The 10,913-nt window shown below is 47.6% G+C and overlaps 1 protein-coding gene across 1 annotated transcript; it reads right to left on the bottom strand.

The window, feature by feature from the left end:
- Positions 1-5,531: 5,531 nt before the first annotated feature.
- SLC10A3 (solute carrier family 10 member 3) lies at positions 5,532-7,806 on the bottom strand. Its single transcript, XM_077283762.1, has one exon. The coding sequence runs from the start codon at positions 7,334-7,336 to the stop codon at positions 5,960-5,962; it is 1,377 nt and encodes a 458-aa protein (XP_077139877.1). The 5' UTR covers positions 7,337-7,806; the 3' UTR covers positions 5,532-5,959.
- Between the last annotated feature and the right edge of the window lie 3,107 nt (positions 7,807-10,913).

Raw genomic sequence — 10,913 nt, 5'->3', positions numbered from 1 at the left:
CAAACATAAGATAAAACGTCAAGACTGGGCCAAGAAATATCTTAAGACTGACTTTTCAAAGGTTTTTTGGACTGATGAAATGAGAGTGACTCTTGATGGGCCAGATGGATGGGCCAGAGGCTGGATCAGTAAAGGGCAGAGAGCTCCACTCCGACTCAGACGCCAGCAAGGTGGCGGTGGGGTACTGGTATGGGCTGGTATCATCAAAGATGAACTTGAGGGACCTTTTCGGGTTGAGGATGGAGTGAAGCTCAACTCCCAGACCTACTGCCAGTTTCTGGAAGACTTCTTCAATCAGTGGTACAGGAAGAAGTCGGTGTCGTTCAAGGAAAACATGATTTTCATGCAGGACAATGCTCCATCACATGCCTCCAACTACTCCACAGCATGGCTGGCCAGTAAAGGTCTCAAAGGAGAAAAAAAATAATGACATGACCCCCTTGTTCACCTAATTTGAACCCCATAGAGAACGTGTAGTCCCTCATAAAATGTGAGATCTACAGGGAGGGAAAACAGTCCACCTCTCGGAACAGTGTCTGGGAGGCTGTGGTGGCTGCTGCACGCAATGTTGATCGTAAACAGATCAAGCAACTGACAATCTATGGATAGAAGGCTGGTGAGTGTCATCATAAAGAAAGGGGGCTATATTGGTCACTAATTTTTTGAGGTTTTGTTTTTGCATGTCAGAAATGATTATTTATAAATTTTGTGCAGTTATATTGGTTTACCTGGTGAAAATAAACAAGTGAGATGGGAATATATTTGGTTTTTATTAAGTTGCCTAATAATTCTGCACAGTAATAGTCACCTGCACAAACAGATATCCTCCTAAGAACCAAATCTAAAAAACCCACTCCAACTTCCAAAAATATTAAGCTTTGATATTTATGAGCCTTTTGGGTTGATTGAGAACATAGTTGTTGATCAATAATAAAAAATAATCCTCTGAAATACAACTTGCCTAATAATTCTGCACACAGTGTAGTTATAAGTAACTTCTTAACCAGAAATGATCGTTGATTGAGGCACTACCTAATGATAACTAGACAGTAGGAGCCACAGCACTTTTCCCTCTTGGCTCCCATCAGCAGCACTTGGGTGATAGCCCATTTAAGGGAATCTGTCACCAAGTTTATGCTCCTCAGGGCAGCATAAAAAAAGCAGCAGAGACCCCAATTCCTGCAGCCACTTACTGGGATGCTTGCTGTAGTTTTGCTTACACCATCTTCTGCAGCTCTGCCAGTCTTCTCAGTGATAAGCTCTGTATAACCCTTCCATGTAATTGTCAGCTGTCTGCACTGTTCGTAGGAAGAAAGCTGCCAATCAGTGATGGAGGGTGGAAATGGCCATTACTCATCATAAGACTAGCAGAGCTGCAGCAGATAAAACAGCAATTTTTTCAAAACTGCAGCAAGAATCCCAGTGAGCGACACAATGCTGGAATCAGGGTCTTTGCCCTTTTTATATGCTGCAGCAAAACCCTGTTGACAGATTCCCCATAAACCTGATAGCCGCCCCTTCAGTTCTATGAAACCATTGGGGGCGCTGCTCACAGACCTTCACGGATGACGAGGGAAAGATCATCATCTTCTTCGGCAGCCAGTAATCTGCTGTCGGCCATCGGAAGAGATCAGTCATGCAGAATTTGCAAAATGACCATAGACCGAAATGATTAAAATTGACAACTTTTAGGTTTTTTTAAACAGCGCTTCCATTCTAAAAAAAAAACCCAAAACCCTACATTGATAAGAAGCCATGTTTTGGGATTCTGGAGTATAAGGCTTTTCCGATCATGGGTTGTACATTTAGAGGGCGGTGATGACAGGGTTACCCACCCATGACAGTTGTTGGCGATGGGCTTATGGCTGAATCTATTATTATCCGGCTAGTCTGAAGGGCCGGTGCATGACGGGGTTATATGGGCAAAGCTGCCAAATCCCATCATCCCGTGACTAGCCGCAAAGGTGAATGACACGGCAGCCATGCCAGGATCTCAGGGCGCTTCATTCCTTCCACCAGTAAATACCTGGTGAAGGTTGTAGGTGGCTGTAAAACCATATAATGACGTCCTGGACATAGTGTACAAAGGGCACGTTCAAGCCATGCACGGTTTGTAACATCACGCTGACTTGTCTTTAAGCAATCAGGTAAAGCAGAGATGCAATACCAGACACTGTCTATGGAAAAGAGTGGCGCTCTTTCTGGAAAAAGTTTCATTAGCTCTTAATGCGACATGGAAAAAAAAAGTTAACTAGTCACTAAGAATGAGCAATTTGATTCGTGCTGCTCTGGTCCGGTCCGGGGTGGCCTCCAGTCTTTATTTCTGTGCTTGGTGGCTCTAGTTGGTTACTAGGTTCTACGTCGTCATAGTAAGTTCCAGAGGCGAACGGAGCGCAAGACTGCCTGCCACCCAAGACCGGATTAGATGGCAGACCAGTGTTTTGGGTTTTTGTTTTTTTTTTGGGGGGGGGGGGGTTTATATATCTGACTTTGTAATACATTTTTACCACAACTATAGAAAAATATATATTTTTTTCTCTTGCTTTTGTAACCATTTATATTTCACCAAATAAGCTGTTAATTCCTCAGTGTCACTATGCCTCTTGACCGTTGTAACCAATCGGGTTCAGAGGTGCCTCCAATCCTAGCTGTTAGAAAGGGTCAGACGTGCCTCCGATCCTAGATGTTGGAAAGGGTTAGATGGCCGGGGTCAGAGCTGCCTTCGATCCTAGCCATTACTAAGGGTCAGACGGTCTGAGTCAGAGATGCCACCGATCCTACATGTTGGAAAGGGTCAGATGGTGGGGGTCAGAGGTGCCTCCGATCCCAACCGTTAGAAGGGTCAGAGGTGCCTCCGATCCTAGCCATTAGAAGGGTCAGCGGTGCCTCCGATCCCAGCTGTTAGAAGGGTCAGCGGTGCCTCCGATCCCAGCCGTTAGAAGGGTCAGAGGCCGATGGCTATGCAGCCATTGGGCACTTGTACTTCGCTGAAAAAACATGTTACTTTTAAACAGGCACATTCAGGCGACCACATCTGTTTCTGTGGACACAAAAAAGGTAATTAAACAATGGCTGAATGCTCGAGACTCGACCAAATCCCTCACACCCACTGGTTGCTTCTGGCCACGTCTTCTAATCCCCCCTCTCCCGGCCCCGTACATACAATACTGTTCGCTGGATATCCATTTACTATCATCGTAAGAGCAAAGGAAATGGGGGAGAAGCAGATCAATAATGAGCGTTTATGACCGTGATAACATTAGGAGCCGGATAATGTGGCCGGACGGCTACTGACTGCGGCTCTAATCAAAGATTCATGACATAATGGCGATTTCCGAAAATTGAAAGTGAATCACGAGAGTGATTCAGGCTCAGCCTGTATGAAGAAGCAGACAGCGGTAATAGGAGGCTGACCATTACCTCGTGTGGAATAATCTGGCAGCACCGGACCTTAAAAACATGCCGTTACCCCGTGTAAGGGCAGTGTGCACACACAGCAACGATCACGCACATCACCAACGATCGATCGCTCTTTGCAGACAGATCTAAACGATTACCAATCTATCAGCAATCAAGGAACTGTGATTATCGGGTTATAAAATGGCGGTTAGGGGAGGAACGGCTTAGATCTGGGAACAGAGATCCCCAAAATCAACACTTTCGGGGGGGGACTGGGAGAAAACGTACTTAGAGCCCATTAGAGGATCACTCCAGACAAAACGCGTGCACTGTTGTTCCCAGCGAAAGGACACCGGAGAGGACGAGTGACGCGGGGATTCCTGAAATACCAGACAATCCCCGTGTGATGCGTCGTCTCCCTGTACTGAGAACACAAATTCACCTCCACTCGGAAGGACGAATTAAAGGGGTATTCTGGATACAAAATAGGAAAGGTGATCACGTTTAGATCAGTGGGGGGGTCCGACAGCTGAGACCCCCCCATTTATCGTCAGAATAGACACTTTTGGCCTCCGTCTTCACTTAAAGGCACTGAGTCTTCACACTTTAACTTGAGTTAGCCTTTAAAGGAGAACTCTGGACAAAATAGATATAGCATTAGATCTAGTGAAGGTTATAAAAGGGCAAAGCATGACAAATATTCTGTAATTATTGTGTCAGGCTCTGCCACCCTCAGCAGGGTCAAGCACAGCATAGGCTACGTTCACATTAGCGTCTTTGGGCGCAGCGTCGTTGACGGATACCGACGCATGCGTCATGCGCCCCCATCTTTAACATGGGGGGGGCGCATGGACATGCGCTGGTATGTGTTGTCAAGCGTTGTACAGCGTTGTACGACGCATGCATCATTTGGGCGCACCAGACAGGGAGCGGCCGACGCTACATATTGCATTTTTTCTGCGCCAAATTTCCGGTAAACAACGCATGCAACGCACTTGCGTCATAAATGCGGCAAAAACCACATTACTGTCTATGTAGAACGCATAGGGCGCAGGTGCCTGCGTTGACCCGCGTTGTTCGACGCATGCGCCTTTTGAGTAAAAAACAAGTGATGAAGTGTCTAGACAGTGACAAGACCACCCCATAGATATAAAAAAAGGGTGATTGCATTGTATTTCACTTGCCTGCACGTCTGGAAACAGAGAGTACACGAGACACAGCTCTGCCTTCAAGAGATATAAGTATATAATTTCTCTGCCCATTTTTTTTATTCTTTGCAATGTTTGTTGTTTGGTTTTTTTTGTGTGTGTGATTTTTTTTTTTTTTCTTGCAATTTATGGTGGTTTATTTAATTTTTATTGGGTTGTTCTGCGTTGAAAGCATGCGTAAAAAAAACACTGCGTTGTCTATTGCGTTTTGGGTTGCATTGACGACGCTGCGCCCAAAGACGCTAATGTGAACATAGCCATATGTGTTTTGCCCGGAGTGTTTCTTTTTAAGTTTAGCACATGAATTCTGTAAAAAAAGTTATTGCCAAAATCACAATACCCCCTCTTAATAGGATAGGAAATAACTTACAACAATCCCAAGATCGGAACTGTGGACCCCAAAATTTGGCCTCTGCAGCCTAGATTGGAGTGAAGCATACTCCAGCTCCGCTCATTCATTGTGGATGGACCAGAAGTCCCCTAGACAGGGCTGCAGAGACCCAATATCAGACACCCAGAGATCAGCAACGTACCCCCCCTATCCTATTGACCCTTTAAAGGTTTCTCATATTAAGAGTAAAATCAAGGTAAAGCTTGCGCCGAACTATTTCTGCACAAATACTGCAAATTAGTAGTAAATTGTGTGTGTGGATTTGTTGGAAATGTTCCTGCCGGTTCTGGAACGTGCTGCAGTGTGTGGATGAGAATTGTTCAAATGTCATCTACTAAATTTTGGGAATCGAGAGGGAAAACCTGCATCATCTCGCCATGCAAAAAGTCAGATCAGGTGGAAGAGAGAAGAGCTGCGCACACCCTTTAAGAACCCCCAGAACTTTCCACATGTCCCTTTAAGAAGCAAGCATGCTACCATTGATCTAGATATTGGTCACACATCACATTCTTATACCCACACATGACACATAGTGGTTTCAATTTTTGTTTAATTTTTTCAGTACCAGGAGGAAAAAAAATGGTCGTACCCTGCATACATTACAAAACAGTGTATAAAAAATAGCCATCTCCCCCTGAAGCGCACTGAACACAGAGCTTTGGCTTTTGAGGATAGTGACAGAGTAGCAACATAGTAAAGGGTTAACCAAAGCAAGATTATCTATCCGTAGGCACAGTTTTTTCTTTTTTTAGAGAGTAAAATAAGCCTGTCAGCCTGAGGTCATGGAATATCATGAAGACGTATTAACTAAATGGAATGTCTGAAATGGAAGATTTGTGGCACCCAGCGCGCGCCGGGGCGGTGGCAATATGTTAGGAAATCTAGAAGGTTGAGTGCATAAATAAAAACTTTGCAGCATGTAAACTATTCTGAGACCCCATTGACAGGACTTTTTGGCACCTCAGGTGTTGTCTTTAAACTTTCTGTAGGCAAAGTGTAACAGGACCAGAAGTAACATTTCTGAGGTGCCACTTAGGGCCACCAAAAAAGGTGCCTGAGATGAGAGATCGGCTTCAGCCCGTTGGAACGAGAGCTGAAGAACGGCCAGGGCTAGAAGACTGTTCTGCACCCCGACTTCAATGCTGACCGTCCGACGCTGGGCAATAGGTATCTTTAACAAGTACGCCAGCACATATCCAGTGGTAAGACCCACCAGCGGCACGCTGACCCCTGCTACAATCAGTATGGGGGGCACCTGGCTCAGTAGGGATGAGCCCATCTGATAGGCCATGAAAAGACCCCCCACCATCAGCACAACACTGAAAGGCTTTATCACTAGGAGGAGAAGCTTGGACACTTGTGGAAAGCGCCACTTTATCACCATCCCGGTGGAAATTGGCACAGCAATGAACAGCAATGTGGCAAAGATCTTTAGAAAAGGAATGTGCAATGTGTGGTGGACCCCCAAGAAGAGTCCATACAGAGAGGAGGAGGCTGGCATCAAGCCCACCGCCGCCACTGTGGACACCAACGTCATCGATATCGCCAACGTAACATCTCCACCCAGCAAGAGGCTGTATAGGTATCCACCGCCGCCACCGGGCGAAGAGCAGGTAACCACCAGTCCGAGAGCCAAGGGCTGAGAAAGTCCCAAAACCAAGGAGAGGAGGTAGGCATAAAGTGGCATGAGAACAAATTGGCCCACAATGCCGAGCAGGACCGGGTAGGGGCGCTTGATTAGGCTTTTCAGTATCTCCAGGTCCACTTTACATCCAAAGGCACATTTATTGATGAAGAGGAGGGGCAGGAGAGCGTACAGCAGCGGGCTTTCCGAGAAGTGACTGGCGGAAAATCCTCCATTATCCGGAGCGTCGGCATTGGCCACCACGCGGACGGAGAAGTCGTCTCGTTCTTCCAGTACGGATTCGAGAAGCTTCAGCTTTAGGTGGAGTGGAGCCGTCCCGGGCATCTCCGAGCGGATGTGTGCCAGGAACTTATCCGGCAATCCCTCGGGGGCACGACTCACATTAAGGATCTGTAGGACGGCGGTGTCCAGGGAGCGGACGCTGAGCTGGGCGCTGAGGGCTGCCGGGTCCACGCTTATTACGATCACTCCGGTGCTGTGTTCTGGAAAGTCAAACTGCAGGCAGCAGCCGTCGCCAATCTGTAGATAAGCCGCAGAAGATAAGGAGGGCGGAGCGGGCGAGGAGGGCGGTGTGCGGAAGGTGAGGCGCTGGCCGAGAGGGCGACTGTCCGGCGGTGCACCGGACTCGTCCAGCGGATGCGGTGACGCGATGGACAGGACGTACAGCGACAGCAGGAGCAGGGAATACGGCATGGTCTCAGTCCTCGCTGCCACACGCCATGTACGTGCCCACAGTCAGCACCGGCCCAGAGATGGCAGCATGGCGGCACCGTGCACACCAGGCGGTATTATGGGGTCAGTACGGTCCGGTAATAGGGTGTATATCTGGAGCCAGCCTCACCCTCACTGGTGCCAGCACTGCCTCACTGGTGCCAGCCTAACCGCCTCCTCCGCGGACTCCCGTGTAGCTGCAGCTCTATCAGTGTCCCCCTCTGCTTGCTGGCAGTGAATGTCCTCCTCGGTGCTCTCAGCAGGGTCTCTCCGCCACTCTCAGCGCTGCGGACCTCCCGTTCTCCCTCCTCGCCGTCCCCCGGTATCCCGGAGGCTCCATAAACCCACACGACCTCCGCCCTGTCACTGACTGCGCACCGACCGGAGATCTCCTCTTCCTGGATACCACGTGACCGCTCGGGGAGCTACGCCTCTGGTGCTGACGTCACAGGAAGGGGCGGGGTCTCCGCACAGAATTCAGAGGACTGAGGGCTCAATAATGGCTTTAGGAAGGGGGTGTGTCAGTCTATGCACAGGACTCAGTGTGAGGGGCTGAGAATGTAGTCACAGCCAGGACACGTGGGTGATGTCACTGCGTGGGGAGTATTGGAGGGCTGCACAGGGAAGGGGCTGTTACTACTTGTATGGGGTTGGTTACGAGGGGGGCTTCCCCGGGAAAGGGGTTGCTGTTACGTCATTGGGGCTGCATGGAATAATATGGGGTGATGCAGGAAGGGGCTGCATGTTAGGTGGCTGTGCGGGGGCTGGGGATGATGTTACGCGGGGCTGTATGTGGTGGGGTTGTGCGGGATATGGGGTGATGTGACTCGTGCGGGGCTGTATGTGGTGGGGTTGTGCGGGATATGGGGTGATGACTCCTGCGAGGCTGTATGTGGTGGGGTTGTGCGGGATATGGGGTGATGTGACTCGTGCGGGGCTGTATGTGGTGGGGTTGTGCGGGATATGGGGTGATGTGACTCGTGCGGGGCTGTATGTGGTGGGGTTGTGCGGGATATGGGGTGATGTGACTCGTGCGGGGCTGTATGTGGTGGGGTTGTGCGGGATATGGGGTGATGTGACTCGTGCGAGGCTGTGGTGGGGTTGTGTGAGATATGGGGTGATGTGACTCGTGCGGGGCTGTGTGTGGTGGGGTTGTGCGGGATATGGGGTGATGTGACTCGTGCGGGGCTGTGTGTGGTGGGGTTGTGCGGGATATGGGGTGATGTGACTTGCGCGGGGCTGTATGTGGTGGGGTTGTGCGGGATATGGGGTGATGTGACTCGTGCGGGGCTGTATGTGGTGGGGTTGTGCGGGATATGGGGGTGATATAACTCGCGCGGGGCTGTATGTGGTGGGGTTGTGCGGGATATGGGGTGATGTGACTCGTGCGGGGCTGTATGTGGTGGGGTTGTGCGGGATATGGGGTGATGTGACTCCTGCGAGGCTGTGTGTGGTTGGCTTGCGGACTTTTTGCTTTCATCATCACTGTGGCTTAATTCTACGTATTGATCTGTACAGTCCTTATACATTTGTGTGTATACATACATTTATACCTTTCTCCTTTTTGATAGACTTATTTATGTGTTTTTAATAAAATTATTTGAGAACTATGGGTTGAATTTTCATTTCTATAATTATGAAGTTTGGGGTGACATTAGTGAAAAGTAACTGCAGTTGGATCTTTAAAGGGCCATCAGTTGCCTCCACTGCTCCATAGGAGAGGCTCTGCCAGAGGTCACACTACATGTTTTTCAATGGGGTAAAAATACTTTTCTTAACGATTTTGAAGCGCATTTTTAGCCAAAGAGGAGAACATAATTTACTGTAACTCAAATCTATAGTGCATAGATGGATACAGCTACATACAAAAATTCAGTGGGTACAGAAAGTATTCAGACCCCTTTATATTTTTCACTGTTTCATTGCAGCCATTTGGTAAATTCAAAAAAGTTAATTTTTTCTCATTAATGTGCACTCTGCACCCCATCTTGACTGAAAAAAAAACCATATGTAGAAATATTTGCAAATTTATTAAAAGAAAACCCAAAATATCACATGGTCATAAGTATGCAGACACTCATATTTAAGTCACATGTTGTCCATTTCCTTGTGATCCTCCTTGAGATGGTCCTACTCCTTCATTGAAGTCCAGCTGTGTTAAATTAAACTGATAGGACTTGATTTGGAAAGGCGCACACCTGTCTATATAAGAGCTCACAGTGCATGTCAGACCAAATGAGAATCATAAGGTCAAAGGAACTGGCCAAAGAGCTCAGAGACAGAATTGTGGCAAGGCACAGATCTGGCCAAGGTTACAACAGAATTTTTGCAGTACTCAAGGTTCCTAAGAGCACAGTGAGTGGCCTCCATAATCCTTAAATGGAAGAAGTTTGGGACCACCAGAAGTCTTCCTACACCTGGCCATCCAGCCAAACTGAGCAAACGTGGGAGAACAGCCTTGGTGAGAGAGGTAAAGAAGAACCCCAAGATCACTGTGGCTGAGCTCCAGAGATGCAGTAGGGAGATGGGAGAAAGTTCCACAAAGTAAACTATCACTGCAGCCCTCCACCAGTCAGGCCTTTATGGCAGAGTGGCCAGACGGAAGCCTGTCCTCAGTGCATGACATATGAAAGCCCGCATAGAGTTTACTAAAAAACACATGAAGGACTCCCAGACTATGAGAAATAAGATTCTCTGGTCTGATGAGATGAAGATAGACCTTTTTCATGATAATTCTAAGCAGTATGTGTGGAGAAAACCAGGCACAGTTCATCACTTGCCCAATACAATCCCAACAGTGAAACGTGGTGGTGGCATCAGGCTATGGGGGTGTTTTTCAGCGCAGGGACAGGACGACTGGTTGTCATTGAAGGAAACATGAATGCGGCCAAGTACAGAGATATCCTGGATGAAAACGTCTTCCAGAGTGCTCTGGACCTCAGACTTGGCCAAAGGTTCACCTTCCAACAAGATAATGACCCTAAGCACACAGCTAAAATAACAAAGGAGTGGCTTCAGAACAACTCTGTGATCATTCTTGACCGGCCCAGCCAGAGCCCTGACCTAAACCCAATTGAGCATCTCTGGAGAGACCTGAAAATGGCTGTCCACCAACGTTCACCATCCAACCTGACGGAACTGGAGAGGATCTGCAAGGAAGAATGGCAGAGGATCCCCAAATCCAGGTGCAAAAACTTGTTGCATCATTCCCAAGAAGACTCATGGCTGTACTAGCTCAAAAGGTGCTTCTACTCAATACTGAGTAAAGGGTCTGAATACTTATGACCATGTGATATTTCAGGGTTTTTTTAATTTGCAAAATTTCTACATTTCTGTTTTTTTTTCAGTCAAGATGGGGTGCAGAGTGTACATTAATGAGAAAAAAATGAACTTATTTGAATTTACCAAATGGCTGCTATGAAACAAAGAGTGAAAAATTTAAAGGGGTTCTGAATACTTTCCATACCCACTGTATATACAAATGCTTCTTACAAAATTAGAATATCATCAAAAAGTTAATTTCAGTTCTTTAATACAAAAAGTGAAACTTAAATATTAT

The sequence above is a fragment of the Ranitomeya variabilis genome, chromosome 2, assembly GCF_051348905.1.
Source record: "Ranitomeya variabilis isolate aRanVar5 chromosome 2, aRanVar5.hap1, whole genome shotgun sequence".
Taxonomy (NCBI): domain Eukaryota; kingdom Metazoa; phylum Chordata; class Amphibia; order Anura; family Dendrobatidae; genus Ranitomeya; species Ranitomeya variabilis.
This window is presented reverse-complemented; position numbering and strand designations above follow the sequence as displayed.

Coding starts and splice junctions, on each gene's coding strand:
- SLC10A3 (XM_077283762.1), bottom strand. CDS start 7,336: ATGCCGTATTCCCTGCTCCTGCTGTCGCTGTACGTCCTGTCCATCGCG.